We start from the raw sequence: 19,538 nt of genomic DNA, 5'->3' as shown, positions 1-19,538 counted from the left end.
GACCTCAGTTTGACCTTGATCTTGACCTCGTTTTGGACTTACGTTGCTTTGTATCGACAAGGATGCCACCAGGGGCATCAAGCGTTTATTGAACGCGGCTTCTTGTTTTAACTTCTGTACTGAGTTACTTCCCCTTAAATTCCAAAAAATTGTCTATTTTTAGAAATTCTATTTTTAGATTTTCAATATTTTAGGTATTTTTCTAACTTTTTAGGTGAGCTTTTGTGATCGCCCTGTGTCCGTCGTCAGTCATCCGTGCGTCGTCGTCGTCAACAATTTGACTGTGAACACTCTAGTGGTCACAATTTTGGCCCAATCTTAATGAAACTTGGTCAGAATGTTACTCTCAATTAAATCTTGGATGAGTTTGATATGGGGTCATCTGGGGTCAAAAACTAGGTCACCAGGTCAAATCAGAGGAAAAGCTTGTTAACACTCTAGAGGTCACAATTTTGGCCCAATCTTAATGAAACTTGGTCAGAGTGTTATCCTCAATAAAATCTTGGACGAATTCGATATTGGGACATCTGGGATAAAAAACTAGGTCACCAGGTCAAATCAAAGGAAAAGCTTGTTAACACTCTAGAGGTCACAATTTTGGCCCAATCTTAATGAAACTTGGTCAGAATGTTACCCTCAATAAAATCTTGGACGAATTCAATATTGGGTCATCTGGGATAAAAAACTAGGTAACCAGGTCAAATCAAAGGAAAAGCTTGTTAACACTATAGAGGCCACATTTATGACTGTATCTTCATGAAACATGGTCAGAATGTTAATCTTGATGATCTCAAGGTCCAGTTTGAATCTGGGTCATGTAGGGTGAAAAACTAGGTCACCGGGTCAAATCAAGGAAAAGCTAGTGAACAGATGCCACATTTATGACCGTATCTTAATGAAACTTGGTCAGAATGTTAATCTTGATGATCTATAGTTCATGTTCAAATCTATGTCAGGTGGGATAAAAAACTAGGTCACTAGGTCAAATCAAAGGAAAAGCTTGTTAACACTGTAGAGGCCACATTTATGACTGTATCTTCATGAAACTTGGTCAGAATGTTAATCATAATGATCTTTAGGTCAAGTTCGAATCTGGGTTATGCGGGATCAAAATCTAGGTCCCTGGGTCAAATCAAAGGAAAAGCTTGTTAACAGTCTAGAGGCCATATTTATGACTATCTCTTAATGAAACTTAGTCAGAATGTTAATCTTGATGATCTTTAGGCCAAGTTCGAATCTGGTTCGTGTGGGGTGAAAAACTAGGTCACCAGGTCAAATCAAAGGAAAAGCTATTTAACACTTTTAAGGCCACATTTATGACCATATCATAATGAAACTTGGTCAGAATGTTAATCTTGATGATCTTTAGGTCAATAGGTCAGGTGAGCAATACAGTGCCTTCATGGCCCTCTTGTTTTATTATTAGTCCTGTGTAAAAAGTAAAAACATTTTTCTGGTGTAACATGTGTCGGTTAGACACTTTTTTGTATTCATTTTTAGTGTATCTCTTATACTAGATCAGATACAATGTATATATTGGAGTGAAATATGTCAGTTGGTCTGTCCTGCTGTAATTATACCCTCAGATACAATGTATATATTGGAGTGAAATATGTCAGTTGGTCTGTCCCACTGTAATTATACCCTCAGATACAATGTATATATTGGAGTGAAATATGTCAGTTGGTCTGTCTCGCTGTTATTATACCCTCAGATACAATGTATATATTGATCAAATTACCAGATCCAAGTTCAATGTCACATTAAGAGTTCAATAGCTTTGCCTTTTGTCCACTTAGTATCTTATGTACTCCTAGAAAGACTTTCATAAAATTAGTTTATTTGTTGATCTCATCCAGAGGGCATGCAAAAACCTGGTCACAAAGCCCAAGGTGAAGGTCACACAATGAAGTCAAAATTATGTTCACAACATTGTACCTTACCTGTTTCAAAATGGCATCTTTGGATATTAATTACCTTCAGTGATAGCTGTAGTAAAATAAAAATATTAGTAAGTAATTAATTTATAAATGGCACTATTTTGGTTTCTTTCAACATTTAAATGCCCTCAAATAAGAGTGGGTATATTTTTAGCTCATCTGAGCCAAAGGCTCAGGGTGAGCTATTGTGATCGCTCACCGCCGGCCAATTTTGATGAAACTTCACAGGGATGTTCCTTGGATGGTCTTCAAAAATTGTTCAAAGAATTGAATTCCATGTAGAACTCTGGTTGCCATGGCAACCGAAAGGAAAAACTTTAAAAATCTACTTGTCCAAAACCACAGGTCATAGGGCTTTTATATTTGGTTTGTAGCAACATCTAATGGTCCTCTACCAAGATTGCTCAAATTATTCTCCTAGGGTCAAATATGGCCGCTCCGTGGGGGTCACATGCTTTACATAGACTTATATAGGGAAAACTTTGAAAATCTTCTTGTCAAAAACCACAAGGCATAGAGCCTCAATATTTGGCATGTGATATCATCTAATGGTCCTCTGTAAAGATTGTTCAAATCATGCCCCTGGGGTGAAAAGAGGTCCCATCACGGGGGTGCCAAGCTTTACGTAGACTTATATAGGAAAAAACTTTAAAAATATTTTGTCTGAAACCACAAGACCTAGGCCTTTGATGTTTGGTATGTAGCATTGCCTTGTGGTTCTCTACCAGGATTGTTCAAATTATGCCCCTTGGGTGAAAAATGGCCCCACCCCAGGGGTCCCAAATTTTACATAAACTTATATAGGAAAAAAAATTAAAAACCTTCTTGTCTGAAATTGCAAGGCCTAGGCTTTTGATTTTTGGTATGTTGCATTGTCTAGTGGTCCTTTACCAAGATTGATCAAATTATGCCTCTGGGGGTGAAAGGAGGCCCTGCCCTGGGGGTCCCAAGTTTTACATCGACTTACATAGGAAAAAACTTAAAAATCTTCTTGACTGAAAGTTCAAGGCCTAGGCTTTTGATATTCAGTCTGTAGCATTGTCTAGTGGCTCTCTAACAAGATTGTTCAAATAATGTCCCTAGGGTGAAAAGAGACCCCGCCCCGAGGGTCACATAGTTTTTATGAGTTACATAGGAATAAATACTTCAAAAATTATCTGATCATATTTCCTAGACTGTTTAATTATAATTACCTTATGACCCCAAGTAATTAGGGGTCACTTGACTGTAACCTTGTCCTACTGACCTACTTTCTTGTTTTTTAAGATACAGCCTTGAAATTTGGATGACATGTACAGTTTTGCATGCCAATCTTTAAACCAACTTTTAGTGACCATCAGTGTGACCTACTGACCTAATTTCTTGTTTTCTAAGTTACAGCAAAAGGATTTGGACCACCAGTAATAATTTTTTTTACAGATTTCAAAAGTAATCTTGCATCATCTTTGCTTTGTCCCACTCTCCTAATTTTCTTGTTTTTAAAGCTTTAGCTAAGAAATTTGTTCAAGCAAACAACTCTACTCAGGTGAGTGATATAGGGCTTTTTTGTAGTCGTCAGTCAGTCAGTAAATCATTTCTTTTCCAGTAAATAACTGAAGAATGTTTTGGCCTATGGTCAACATAGTTGATAAAGTGGTTGCATATGGTCAGTAGATGACCTGTTGTTATGAGGATTATTTCATTTTAGGTGAATATCACAATGACCTTGAGACTGAAAATAAGTGGGGAATGCTTGCTCTTGTGACTTTATAGGGAGTGTTGCCTGTGAAGTGGGGAATGCTTGCTCTTGTGACTTTATAGGGAGTGTTGCCTGTGAAGTGGGGAATGCTTGCTCTTGTGACTTTATAGGGAGTGTTGCCTGTGAAGTGGGGAATGCTTGCTCTTGTGACTTTATAGGGAGTGTTGCCTGTGGTTAGTGTATGATCCCTAACAGTTGTGGGGTCATTTAAGGAAAGGTGAAGGTCATAGCATATTTCATACTGAAAATAACATTTGACAGGCCATCGTGAAGGACACATGTTTTACAGGTAGCTCTTGTTATGTACTGTAATATAAAAGTATTGTTTCAGGTTTATCTCACAGATCTCATGTAGAGCTTCCATTTTATTCCAAGTATCTTCTCATTGCTGCTTACCTAGCTTCATATAATCCTGCGAAGTCAGACAGGAAGTTCTTTGCAAAGCATTCTGGAAAAGGGAACAAGAAAACACAACAAATAAAGAAGTCTGAGAGGGTAATTATTTTTATTTCATTTTTTGTTAGCTCACCTGAGCACAAAGTGCTTATAGTGAGCTAGTATGATCACGCTGTGTCTGTCATCCGTCTATTCATCCGTCCGTCGTCAACGATTGTGTTTAAACGACATCTCCGAAACCAATGAATGGATTTTGATGAAACTTAGCGTGGATGTTCCTTGGATGATCCTCTACCAATATTTCCAAACAAATCCCCTTGGTTGCACATAACGGCTGCCAGAGCTAAAAATAGAAAAATCTTCAAATGACATCTCCTCCTAAGCTGATGGTCCGATTTTGAAATAATTTCACACAAATGGTCCTTATGTTACCCTCTATAAAGATTATTCAGATTATATCGATTCATCAAACAACATGGTCGCCAGGGGGCGTGGTCACTTTTCCCAATATGTATATGGTGGAAATTAAAAGCTCTTGTGTGAAACTGCTGGCCCAATTTTAAAATAATTTTACACAAATGGTCCTTGTGTGACCCTCTACCAAGATTGTTCAAATTATTTTGATTTGTCAAATAACATGGCTGCCAGATGGTGTGGTCACTTTTCCCTATATGTATATAGTGGAAACTTTAAAAATCTTCTTGTGTGAAACTGCTAGCCCAATTTTAAAATAATTTCACACAAATGGTTGTTGTGTGATCCTCTACCAAGATTGTTCAAACTATTCCGATTCATCAAAAAACATGGCAGCCAAGGGGCATGGTCACTTTCCCTAGAAACTTAGAAAATCTGGTATAAAACTGTTAGCAATTTCCCTATTTACACAAATGATCTCTTGGTAGCCCTCTTTCAAAGTTGTTTAAATGGTTCTGGTTCATTGGGTTTTTTATGCCCCCACTTTGTGGGGGGGCATATAGATTTGCCCTTGTCCATCCGTCCTTCTGAGAATGTTGTGTCGCGCCTAGCTCCAAAAGTATTTGACTTAGAGTCACAAAACTTTACAGGAATGTTGGTCAGCATGTGTAGTTGTGCACCTGGGGTTTCGCGTCCGGATTCATTCAGTCGTGTAGGAGTTACGGCCCCTGACTTTGTAAAAATTGGTCATTTAAGTGTTGTGTCGCGCCTAGCTCCAAAAGTATTTGATGTAGAGTCACCAAAGTTTACAGGAATGTTGGTACGCATGTGTAGTTATGCACCTGGGGTTTCGCATCCGAATTCATCCAGTCATGTAGCAGTTATGGCCCCTGACTTAGTAAAAAATTGGTCATTTTAATGTTGTGTCGCACGTAACTCCAAAAGTATTTGACCTAGAGTCACCAAAGTTTACAGGAATGATGGTCAGCTTGGAAGTTGTGCACCTGAGGTTTCGCATTCGGATTCATCCAGTCATGTAGGAGTTATGGCCCCTGACTTAGTTAAAAATTGGTCATTTTAATGTTGTGTCGTGCGTAGCTCCAAAAGTATTTGACCTAGAGTCACCAAAGTTTACAGGAATGTTGGTCAGCATGTGCAGCTGTGCACCTGTGGTTTCACGTCCAGATTCATTCTGTCGTGTAGGAGTTATGGCCCCTGACTTAGTTAAAAATTGGTCATTTTAATATTGTGCTGCGCGTAGCTCCAAAAGTACTTGACCTAGAGTCACCAAAGTTTACAAGAATGTTTGTCAGCATGTGCAGTTGTGCACCTGTGGTTTCACGTCCGGATTCATTCAGTCATGTAGGAGTTATGGCCCCTGACTTAGTTAAAAATTGGTCATTTTAATGTTGTGCTGCACGTAGCTCCAAAAGTACTTGACCTAGAGTCACCAAAGTTTACAAGAATGTTGGTCAGCATGTGCAGTTGTGCATCTGGTGTTTCACATCCGGATTCATTCAGTATTGTAGGAGTTATGGCCCCTGACCTAGGAAAAAATTGCCATTTTAATGTCATGTAGTGGGAGCATCTTTGTCCCATGGACACATTTCTAGTTTGGTTAACATTTTCACTATAAACACTCTAGAGGTCACAGTGTTTGCCCAATCTTAATGAAGCTTTGTCACAATGTTTGCCTCAATAAAATCTTGGTCAGATTCAAAACCAGATCATCTGGGGTAAAAGAACTATGTTACTAGATCAGAGTGTAGGAAAACCTTGTTGAGATTGGAGGCCATATTTTCTACCTGGTCTTTATGAAACCAGATCAGAATGTTTTTCTTTAATAAACTAAACTACACAACACAGCCAAATAAATCATCACATACTTCTTTGCAATGGTAATAGCAATAACATTTGCTTTCCATGTGCTGAAATTATGCCCCTTTTTTAGCTCAGGATGAGCTATTGTGATCGCTCACCGTCTGTCCACACTTTCCTTTTAACAACATATCCTAAACCACCAGGCTAATTTTGATGAAACTTCACAGGGATGTTCCTTGGATGGTCTTCTTTAAAAATTGTTCAAAGAATTGAATTCCATACAGAGCTCTGGTTGCCATGGCAACAGAAACAAAAAAAACTTTAAATATCCCCCCGGTCACATGGTTTGTATAGACTTATATAGGGAAAACTTTGGATTTTTTTGTCCAAAACCACAGGGCCTAGGGCTTTGATATTTGGTATGTAGCATCATCTAGTGGTTCTCTACCAAGATTGTTCAAATTATCCCCCTAGAGTCAAATATGGCCCGCCCTGGGGGTCACATGGTTTATGTAGACTAATATAGTGGAAACTTTTTAAAAATCTTCTTGTCCAAACCACAGGGCCTAGGGCTTGATATTTGGTATGTAGCATCATCTAGTGGTCCTCTACCAAGAATGTTCAAATTATCCCCCTAGGATTAAATATGGCTCCGCATGTCACATGGTTTAAATAGACTTGTACAGGGAAAAACCTTTAAAAAAAAATTTTGTCTTAAACCATAAGGCCCAGAGCTTAAATATTTTGTATCTGTTATGCTCTAGTGGTTCTCTACCAAGATTTTCATATCATGACCCTGGGGTCAATATAGGCCACGCCCGGGTGGTCCCTTGTTTTACATAAACTTATTTGTTTTTGAAGCTGTGGCAAAGAAATTTGGACCACAAGCATAATGTTTGATACAGATTTCAATATTCATCTTGAATTGTCTTAATCATGACCTACTGACCTACTTGCTTGTTTTTGAAGGTACAGCATAGAAATTTGGACCACATTTATAACTTTTGATACTGATTTCAGTACTCATACCCTGAACTACTGACTTACTTTCTTGTTTTTGAAGCTACAGCAAAGAAATTTGGACCACCAGTTTTCCGCACTCTTAAGTCGAACATTTCTTATCCGATCTTCACAAAACTTGAACAAAATGTGTTTGCCAATAAGTCCTTGGCCAAGTTCGATAACTAGCCAAATCGGCCAAGGCACTTCAGAATTAAGGCCCTTGAATTAATTTGATAACTAGCCAAATCGGCCAAGGCACTTCGGAATTATGGCCCTTGAATTACCGAAATTCGCTCAGGTCTTGGGGCATTAATGACTCATATACTACTGATCATGTGAATAGTAGTATATGAGTCACCTAATCATGTCAGATGGTTAGGCAGTTGAGGTCTTGGTGCATGGTTGACTCATATACTACTATTCAGATGATAAGGCAATTGTGGAACGCATGCGCTTTTCTCAAAAGCAGCTCAAGTTTTGTGACAGCTTTGCACGAAAGCATGTTTCTTGATAATTACTTGACCAAATGTTTCCAGATTCTCTTTGGCATCATGGCAAGTTTCATAACTCTGGATTACAGTTTTGCAGAATTATGCCCCTTTTTCAACTTTTGCAAAAAATTTTAAAAAATTGCAAAAGCTTTTGTGTGTAAGGTAGTGTCAGGTGGAAGGGCTTAAAATAGTTGTGTGCTCTGTCATTAGAGAATTCTTGCTTTAATACAACTTATATATCTGAGTTCTGTTTCTTTCGTTTTTCTTGAATATATTTTGTGATTATGTACTGTGAAAAAGAAGGATTAATATAGATATGCTGTTCATACATGTTTGTGTCTGTCTGTCAACCTGCACACGTGGACTTGCTGTTCATACATGTTTGTACCTGAACTTGCTGTTCATACATGTTTGTGTCTGTCTGTCAACCTGCACACGTGGACTTGCTGTTCATACATGTTTGTGCCTGTACCTGAACTTGCTGTTCATACATGTTTGTGTCTGTCTGTCAACCTGCACACGTGGACTTGCTGTTCATACATGTTTGTGCCTGTACCTGAACTTGCTGTTCATACATGTTTGTGTCTGTCTGTCAACCTGCACACGTGGACTTGCTGTTCATACATGTTTGTGCCTGTACCTGAACTTGCTGTTCATACATGTTTGTGCCTGTCTGTCAACCTGCACAGGTGGACTTGCTGTTCATACATGTTTGTGCCTGTACCTGAACTTGCTGTTCATACATGTTTGTGTCTGTCTGTCAACCTGCACACCTAAACTTACTGTTCATGTCTGTCTATCTACCTGCACTGAACTGGCTGATCATACATGTTTGTGCCTTTCTATCAAAATTCACACCTGAACTGGCTGATCATACAGGTTTGTGCCTGTCCATCAAACTGCACACCTGAACTTGCTGATCATACATGTTTGTGTCTGTCCATCAACCTGCACACCTGAACTTGCTTATCATACATGTTTGTGTCTGCACACCTGAACTTGCTGATTATACATGTTTGTGTCTGTCCATCAACCTGAACACCTGAACTGGCTGATCATACATGTTTGTGCCTGTCTATCAACCTGCACACCTGAACTGGCTGATCATACATGTTTGTGCCTGTCTATCAACCTGCACACCTGAACTGGCTGATCATACATGTTTGTGCCTGTCTGTCAACCTGCACACCTGAACTGGCTGATCATACATGTTTGTTTGTTCATCAACCTGCACACCTGAACTTGCTGATCATACATGTTTGTGCCTGTCTATCAGCCTGCACACCTGAACTTGCTGATCATACATGTTTGTGCCTGTCTATGAAACTGCACACCTGAACTGGCTGATCATACATGTTTGTGCCTGTCTATCAACCTGCACACCTGAACTGGCTGATCATACATGTTTGTGCCTGTCTATCAACCTGCACACCTGAACTGGCTGATCGATCATACATGTTTGTGCCTGTCTATCAACCTGCACACCTGAACTGGCTGATCGATCATACATGTTTGTGCCTGTCTATCAACCTGCACACCTGAACTGGCTGATCATACATGTTTGTGTCTATCCATCAACCTGAACACCTGAACTTGCTGATCATACATGTTTGTGCCAGTCTATCAACCTGCACACCTCAACTGGCTGATCATACATGTTTGTGCCTGTCTATCAACCTGAACACCTGAACTGGCTGATCATACATGTTTTTGTCTGTCTATCAACCTGCATACCTGAACTGGCTGATCATACATGTTTGTGTCTGTCTATCAACCTGCATACCTGAACTTGCTGATCATACATGTTTGTGCCTGTCTGTGAAACTGCACACCTGAACTGGCTGATCATACATGTTTGTGCCTGTCTATCAACCTGCACACCTGAACTGGCTGATCATGCATGTTTTGTTTGTCCATCAACCTGCACACCTGAACTGGCTGATCATACATGTTTGTGCCTGTCTATCAACCTGCACACCTGAACTTGCTGATCATACATGTTTGTTCCTGTCTATCAACCTGCACACCTGAACTTGCTGATCATACATGTTTGTTCCTGTCTATCAACCTGCACACCTGAACTGGCTGATCATACATGTTTGTGTCTGTCTATCAACCTGCACACCTGAACTTGCTGATCATACATGTTTGTGTCTGTCTATCAAACTGCACACCTGAACTGGCTGATCATACATGTTTGTGCCTGTCTATCAACCTGCACACCTGAACTGGCTGATCATACATGTTTGTGTCTGTCTATCAACCTGCACACCTGAACTGGCTGATCATACATGTTTGTGTCTGTCTATCAAACTGCACACCTGAACTGGCTGATCATACATGTTTGCGTCTGTCTATCAAACTGCACACCTGAACTGGCTGATCATACATGTTTGCGTCTGTCTATCAAACTGCACACCTGAGCTGGCTGATCATACATGTTTGCGCCTGTCTATCAAACTGCACACCTGAACTGGCTGATCATACATGTTTGTGCCTGTCTATCAAACTGCACACCTGAACTGGCTGATCATACATGTTTGTGCCTGTCTATCAACCTGCACACCTGAGCTGGCTGATCATACCTGTTTGTGTCTATCCATCAACCTGAACACCTGAACTGGCTGATCATACATGTTTGTGCCTGTCTATCAACCTGCACACCTGAACTGGCTGATCATACTGTTTGTGTCTATCCCCACTAACCTGAAACAACCTGAACCTGGCTGATCATACATGTTTGTGCTGTCTGTCAACCTGAACTGGCTGATCATACATGTTTGTGCCTGTCTATCAACCTGCATACCTGAACTGGCTGATCATACATGTTTGTTTGTCATCAACCTGCATACCTGAACTTGCTGATCATACATGTTTGTGCTCTGTCTATCAACCTGCAACCTGAACTTGCTGATCATACATGTTTGTTCCTGTCTATCAACCTGACACTGTGCTGATCATACATGTTTGTCCTGTCTATCAACCTGCACACCTGAACTGGCTGATCATACATGTTTGTTTGTCATCAACCTGCACACCTGAACTTGCTGATCATACATGTTTGTCTGTCTATCAAACTGCACACCTGAACTGCTGATCATACATGTTTGTGCCTGTCTATCAACCTGCACACCTGAACTGGCTGATCATACATGTTTGTGCCTGTCTATCAACCTGCACACCTGAACTGGCTGATCATACATGTTTGTGTCTGTCTATCAAACTGCACACCTGAACTGGCTGATCATACATGTTTGTGTCTGTCTATCAAACTGCACACCTGAACTGGCTGATCATACATGTTTGTGCCTGTCTATCAACCTGCACACCTGAACTGGCTGATCATACATGTTTGTGCCTGTCTATCAACCTGCACACTGAACTGGCTGATCATACATGTGTTGTTTTAGTGCTGTCTAATCCTACAACTGCACACCTGAACTGGCTGATCATACATGTTTGTTCCTGTTTATCAACCTGCACACCTGAACTGGGTGATCATACATGTTTGTCCTGTCTATCAACCCGACACCTGAACTGGCTGATCATACATGTTTGTGTCCCGTCTATCAAAATAACTCTGACAACGTTTTGAACTGTGAACTTTATCATACATGTTTGTGCCTGTCTATCAACCTGAACTGGGCTGATCATACATGTTTGTGCCTGTCTATCAACCTGCACACCTGAACTGCTGATCATACATGTTTGTGTTGTTTATCAACTGCACACTGAACTGGCTGATCATACTGTTTGCGCTTCTATCAACTGCCACCTGAACTGGCTGATCATACATGTTTGCGCCTGTCTATCAAACTGCACACCTGAACTGGCTGATCATACATGTTTGTGCCTGTCTATCAACCTGCACACCTGAAACTGTTGCTTTAAATCTCATACATGTTTGTGCCTGTCTATCAACCTGCACACCTGAACTTGCTGACATACATGTTTGTGCCTGTCTATCAATGAACTGAATGCACAACTTTCTGTCTATCAACCTGCACACCTGAACTGGCTGATCATACATGTTTGTGCCTGTCTATCAAACTGCACACCTGAACTGGCTGATCATACATGTTTGTGCCTGTCTATCAACCTGCACACCTGAACTGGCTGACCATACATGTTTGTGCCTGTCTATCAAACTGCACACCCTGTCTATCAACCTGCACACCTGAACTGGCTGATCATACATGTTTGTGCCTGTCTATCAAACTGCACACCTGAACTGGCTGATCATACATGTTTGTGCCTGTCTATCAACCTGCATACCTGAACTGGCTGATCATACATGTTTGTGCCTGGCTGATCATACATGTTTGTGCCTGTCTATCAACCTGCATACCTGAACTGGCTGATCATACATGTTTGTGCCTGTCTATCAAACTGCACACCTGAACTGGCTGATCATACATGTTTGTGCCTGTCTATCAACCTGCATACCTGAACTTGCTGTTCATACATGTTCATGAGGTAAATATATTATGTAGGTTTCTTGGAGATTAATGTATGCCTTCTGGTTACTGGAGTCAAGGTTGCTCTTTCTAGAAATGGTAAATTCTTTCTGCTCAATAACTTCAGTAAAGAATAAGGTATTGCCACCAAACTTGGAATGTTGGAAGCATGCATAGTGTGCAACCTACTATTTTGACCAATCAGACCAAGTTATTTTTCAAAAAATGTGGATTCTTATTCCTGAAGACCAATGTGACTGTAGCAATAATTTTCAAAGAACAGCTCTACACACTGAAGAGCGTCGACATGACTGACTCTGCAATTCTGATTGGTCAAACGTAGATTTCACACTATGTCAGATAGAGGCAATGAAGGGAATTCTTCGAGAAAAAGAAACCTTGTTCGGTCACTCCCTATTGGTTTCTTTTTCACGAAGAATTCACTTCATGAACTCTTTCTATAACATGGAGGCCACAGTTTAAGGTGTATTTTCAGTCAAGATCATTGTTACTAAAATAGAAAGATGTTTTCTCACAAAATAACCATATAAGAATGAGGTAAGCAGACAAAACCTGGTAAAAGGGTAGCTTTCATAGAGGCCAATGTTTTTGGCTGCAATTTGAGTAGTTTGGTTCAAGGTCATTGTTACTTAATATAGAAAAATGCTTTTTGATCAAACTAGTTTAAGTATGAGAAATTGCAACCAAACTTGGAATAAGGTAGCTTTCATGGAGGTTAAAATTCATTTTCATTTTTGGTTGCTTTGGTCAAGGTCTAGGATAGTGTAAGAATAGAAATTTTTTTTTTAGTTCATCTGAAGCAAAGAGCTCATGGTAATTTTTTTAGGATTGTTGGATGTCTGTCCTACATCCTTCGTCCACAATTTCTTTAAAGATTATTTTCTCCTAAAGCACAAAGTCAGTTTCAACCAAACTTCAAATTCTCCTTTCACATTTGTTTAATCTTCTCCACAGAAACCGCTTGCCTGATATAATATCTTTGTAATATTTTCACAGAAATGTTCCATTGGTGGCCTTCAGTTCATTATACTTTAAGGTCAGTAGGTCAAAGGTCAAGGTCACAATGACCCGGAACAAACGGTTTCTGGATGATATACTAGCTGTATTCCAAATATGCATGACTACCTATGTATAGGATGATCTTTTTTAACATGACAAATATATACAACTGAAATACAAATAATTTAGAAAGGTATGTAATCCTGAATACCAGTATATTTGTTATTTACCCAGAAATCCCGGAAATAAGCAGGTTTTGAAAATAAGCCGGTCTCGAAAATAAGCCACCATTTTACTACAGGCAAAAAGGGCTCATAAGTTAGCCGCGCTCAAAAATAAGCCATCCAATTTATTATATCAGTAATAGTATCATTGACTTTGTTAGGACACCATATAAGATAGCAAAAGTTACAAATATATTTCCTAATGTAATAGCAATAAAACATACTTTGGAATAAAAACACTTAAAACAATGCAAGTTGTGCTGATTTTTATGCCCCCGGCATCTAGTGATTGTCCTGACCGTCCGTCCGTTCGTCCATCCATCCGTACGAGGTTAACCAAATGGGACCGTTTCGTCTAGCATCAATACCCCTAACTAGAATGACTTGATACTAATGCAGATGTAACCTGTGACCATTCCTCATCACCTGACCTCAGTTTGAACTTGACCTCATTTTGGACTTAGGTTGCTTTGTATCGACAAGAGATGTAAATGAGATGTGAAACCAAAATTTGTAGTCCTGTTTGGCGCCATATAACCTATACTGTGTTGGTGCGCCGTAAAACCCAAATAAATAAATAAATAAATTGTATCGACAAGAATGCCACTGGGGGCATCAAGCATTTATTGAACGCAGCTCCTTGTTAAAACCATGGACAAATTATTACTTTAAAAGCAATAAAATTCCTGTCTCAAACACTTTTTGTCACATCAGTTCTACTAATTAACATGACAGGTCTTTATAACACAATGCAGTGTTTATCACGTATTGTGTAAGTTATTCATACCCGTTGGGCGATTAAATCATAGGTGTATTTGTTTGTTAGGCCAGACAAAACTTTTAAATGGGTAATCATCTGTTAGCATCGGATTATTTTCATTAAGAAATTGTAAAAAATTGTAACAAAACAGGTGTTGTAAAGTTGGATTTTTAGCTCGACTATTCGAAGAATAGTCTAGCTATTCTACTCACCCTGGCGTCGGCGTCACACCTTGGTTAAGTTTTTGCATGCAAGTACATACAGCTATCATTTAAAGGCATATAGCTTTGAAACTTATTTATTCTTTTTCTAGATCAATAACCAACCTCACTGGGTCAAGTTCCATAACTCTAACATGTATTTTGAGCAAATTATGACCCCTTTTGAACTTAGAAAATTCTGGTTAAAGTTTTACATGCAAGTTACTATCTCCAAAACTAATGCAGATATTGAATTGAAACTTCACATGTGTCTTCGGGGTTATAAAACTAGTTGATAGCACCAAGTCCCATAACTCTGACCTTCATTTTGGCAAAATTATGCCCCCTTTTGTACTTAGAAAATTTTGGTTAAAGTTTTGCATGCAAGTACATACAGCTATTACTAAAAGGCATATAGATTTGAAACTTATTTTTTCTTTTTCTAGATCAATTACCTACCTCACTGGGTCAAGTCCCATAACTCTGACATGTATTTTGGCCAAATTATGCCCCCTTTTGGACTTAGAAAATTCTGGTTAAAGTTTCGCATGCAAGTACATACAGCTATTACTAAAAGGCATATTGATTTGAAACTTATTTTTTCTTTTTCTAGATCAATTACCTACCTCACTGGGTCAAGTCCCATAACTCTGACATGTATTTTGAGCAAATTATGCCCCCTTTTGGACTTAGAAAATCCTGGTTAAAGTTTTGCGTGCAAGTACATACAGCTATTACTAAAAGGCATATTGATTTGAAACTTATTTTTTCTTTTTCTAGATCAATTACCTACCTCACTGGTTCAAGTCCCATAACTCTGACATGTATTTTGGCCAAATTATGCCCCCTTTTGGACTTAGAAAATTCTGGTTAAAGTTTTGCATGCAAGTACATACAGCTATTACTAAAAGGCATATTGATTTGAAACTTATTTTTTCTTTTTCTAGATCAATTACCTACCTCACTGGGTCAAGTCCCATAACTCTGACATGTATTTTGAGCAAATTATGCCCCCTTTTGGACTTAGAAAATCCTGGTTAAAGTTTTGCGTGCAAGTACATACAGCTATTACTAAAAGGCATATTGATTTGAAACTTATTTTTTCTTTTTCTAGATCAATTACCTACCTCACTGGGTCAAGTCCCATAACTCTGACATGTATTTTGAGCAAATAATGCCCCCTTTTGGACTTAGAAAATCCTGGTTAAAGTTTTACATGCAAGTTACTATCTCCAAAACTAATGCAGATATTAAATTGAAACTTCACATGTGTCTTCGGGGTTATAAAACTAGTTGATAGAATCAAGTCCCATAACTCTGACATGTATTTTGGGCAAATTACTGGTTAAAGTTTTGCGTGCAAGTACATACAGCTATTACTAAAAGGCATATTGATTTGAAACTTATTTTTTCTTTTTCTAGATCAATTACCTACCTCACTGGGTCAAGTCCCATAACTCTGACATGTATGTTGAGCAAATAATGCCCCTTTTTGGACTTAGAAAATCCTGGTTAAAGTTTTGCGTGCAAGTACATACAGCTATTACCAAAAGGCATATAGCTTTGAAACTTATTTATTCTTTTTCTAGGTCAGTTACCAACCTCACTGTGTCAAGTTCCATAACTCTTAACATGTATTTTGAGCAAATTATGCCCCCTTTTGGACTTAGAAAATTCTGGTTAAAGTTTTACATGCAAGTTACTATCTCCAAAACTAATGCAGATATGGAATTGAAACTTAACATGTTTCTTTGGGGTTATTAAACTAGTTGATAGCATCAAGTCCCATAACTCTGTTATGCATTTTGGTCAAATTATGTCCCGTTTCGAACTTAAAACTCTTTTGATATTTAACATTTTGGGTAATAATTTCCTGCTTCTGTGACAATATTTCGAATAGTCGAGCTTGGCTGTCTTATGGACAGCTCTTGTTACAACATAAAATTACATAATACATAATTTCAGTATCGCATAATATCATCTAACAGTCTAATATTTTGTCATAAATATTTGTATTTTCAAATAGTATGATATATTGAGTTTTGAAAGCATAGACTTTTAGCTAGTCTATTAAGGGCATTCAGCTAGTCTATTAAAGACTGCTGATTTATCTATATTAATCATTCTTCAGTATATTCATTTATGATACTTTACTGTTGTTTATATATTTCATAGTCATCGGTACTTTCAGTGTATCTTTAATGTTAAAAACTGCATTTAATGTCATTATATATTTTCATTTTGTATTTTCATCAGCTATCTTTAGTAAGACCAGTTATGAAAGAACTTTGAGCTATTTTTAGATTATAGACGAAGAGTTTACATAAGCATTGCCAAGGTCATAGCTGATTTGTAAGATAAATGTTGAATGGCTTATCAGAAAAATGCTGACCAATCAGAATGTACTTTACATCCTTCATGGTTGAATGCATTCTGGAAGAGTTTACCTCAGTAGAATTTCAGAGCCATTTCTTCGCTCTTTAAGGAATATTTGGACTGACAACATCAAAAAAACTCTCTTAGGGTTTAGTAATTAATAATTAATTAATTTTGTATTTAGTTTTGGCTATTTATTTAACCTAAGAGTTTTACTAAATTCATTGTAACTTTTCTCTAAATTAATAAGTAATTTTCTTTAATTAAGTAACTTAAATCCTATTGTTTTAACAGCAATTGTTTTAGATTTTCATCTTAAAATACTTCAGTAAATATTTATAATTAATTTACATTGCTGTTAGGCCAAAAAAAAAAATATGTATGTTTCCTGTGACATGCCAGAAAAAAATAGGGTAGGTAGGTCGATTTTTTTTTTTTTTTTTTTTTTAGAATATGCATCTTTACATTAGTGGAATTCCCTTGTCTTTCCTTTTGCCTATTGTCTTATCAATACATATATGTCTATCCTAGATGGTAGATGCTTTTTGTTACACTTTAAATACACAGCTTTTTATATACCCTTTGGCTTTTAATCTTATTTTTAAATACGTGCCTTCAGAATATTTCAACAGATGCACCATTGGTTCAAGCCTACCTTAAACTCATGATTTTTTATGTCAAGTTTAAGGCAGGGATGTAATTTTTTTACACACCACCTGCCCTGCAGGACTAACCACTAAAGTATGCTTGCCGTTAGTGAACAGTCACATGCCCTTATAATTGACATGTTTAATATTGTCACTTATGAAAGGAGTATTATACATGTACTATAAGTAAATTTAAAATGTAACACTCAGTAGACAAATATTATTCTCTTGTACACTAAATTTCCTTTTTAAGGTGGCATATTTGTTCTTCTTAAACTTCCTTTTTACAGCAGACATTTTTATTTTTCTTTCCTGTTTTTTTGTCAGCAGCACCAGCCAGTTGCTTTCCAAAATAACTGAGTTATAGTAATAATAATTAAAGTCTATCCCCTCCCGTATACGGCATAAGATATTTAGTTATTTTCATTTTCTCAAGACTTATTTCCCAAAAATAATTATTTGGAACAGTGTCCCCAAAATATGGACATAATTATCATCATCCACACACCCTTTGTGAAAGCGAAAAACAATTATCGGATATTATTCTGTTTATAAGCTAAGTAATTGGCCTTGTTTTCATCATTAATTAACACCCTCCAAAAGGCTACAAGAAATGTGTCGGTATCATGGCATCTGAAGTGAAGATCAAAGCGGTATAGTTGCCCGAGATTGTCATGGCATTACGTCATGTTTTCGCGCCATGTGAAACATGACTATTTGATCGTACCGCCTCGCTTCTTTAACACGGTGGCGATACCCTGGGTATGCAGGGGTGCAAAATGGCGGCGGAATCTATCGATTCAGGTAACATTTTTTATTATTACTGTCTTAATACTTAACCAATTTTAACGAAATAAAGACGAGTGCCCGCTCATAAGAATACTACACCCTCGGCTATAAAGCTTGGGCTCCTGAGTTTCGTAGATTTTGTGAAAAGTGCAACAGCGCATTCTGACGGAAAAAATGCAACTGCTATGTAGGGGGGCATTTTTATGAAAATGACTAAACCAACTATCCCCGTGTGCTTCGATAAACGGCTTGTAGGGCGGAACCGGGCTTGACATGTTCCAAAGCTGTTGTAGAACTTCAGCAAGTGAAATTGTCAGTTTTCGACATTTCCGGGAGATTGAAAGGAAATGCTATGTGGGGGAGGTGTTTTCATTATGTTATGTGGGGGTGCTTTTGACATGTGGGGGTGACTTAACTGGCTGCTAGGCTGCTAGAGGCACGCAGTGATTTGATCATTTGATATATAAAGTATATATATAATATGGATAGAAATTACCCAGTGGAAAAAATCTTTTCAAGAATTTTTCATTTTGAAGGTGGATGTGAAGTAAACATATGAATGCCTTCTTCGGGCACATTTGGGTACATATCTCTGGAACATATTGTCAACTCCGTCCGCTCAGATTCGTACTTGTATTTTGATAATATTCCCTGTGTTTTTATCACCGTATCCGTTAAATCGGGGGCAATATCTTTGTTGGCCTCTCTCTCTCACACACAAAACGTAAACATATCATAAAAATATTTAATTTCTTAATTGATGTCTTTGAAACTCACATACTTTACTCTTTTTCATATTACCTTTACATTGATATATAGACGTGATACCATGACCTTCATGATAACTTTTTCACGGTAAGACACTTGGCAATTTTTCTATTTATCAAATTAATGCTAATTAATGATAACTGCTTTACCACTTAGAACCATAGAATATTTTAAGTTTCAACTGTCATGACTATATTTCAGTACAATACAACTTCAGGGGTGGTATAGTACGTCATCAACAGGTGCGCGCAACACTTCCCGATGCGGCTTTTTTATGTCAAAATACTTCGATTCGGTGAGTAAACTTGCGATTATTTCATTGGTAACGAATAGATTTGGAAATGACATATAGTCTAAAGTACCCGCATGTGTTTATCACTGACGTTTGCATTTTTCAAGAAAGTCTTACGTTTAAGAGAACATTCGAGCACAATGCACTTCATGGAAACACTTCCCCATTCACCACACCATATTATATTGCATAAAAAGAGTTTT

At 38.1% G+C, this 19,538-nt stretch overlaps 1 protein-coding gene across 3 annotated transcripts in view; it reads left to right on the top strand.

The window, feature by feature from the left end:
* LOC123529321 (origin recognition complex subunit 5-like) overlaps window positions 1–19,538 on the top strand; it is a 331,040-nt gene that overhangs the window by 219,701 nt on the left and 91,801 nt on the right. For all 3 annotated transcript variants that reach the window (XM_045309605.2, XM_045309606.2, XM_053521347.1), the window contains exon 10: window positions 4,010–4,173. In XM_045309605.2, the coding sequence (XP_045165540.2) occupies window positions 4,010–4,173 (164 nt within the window). The remainder of the gene's footprint in view (window positions 1–4,009; window positions 4,174–19,538) is intronic.

The sequence above is a fragment of the Mercenaria mercenaria genome, chromosome 13 (genome assembly GCF_021730395.1).
Source record: "Mercenaria mercenaria strain notata chromosome 13, MADL_Memer_1, whole genome shotgun sequence".
Taxonomy (NCBI): Eukaryota; Metazoa; Mollusca; class Bivalvia; order Venerida; family Veneridae; genus Mercenaria; species Mercenaria mercenaria.
Note: the sequence above shows the minus strand (reverse complement) of the source record. Positions and strands in the feature narration are given on the sequence as shown.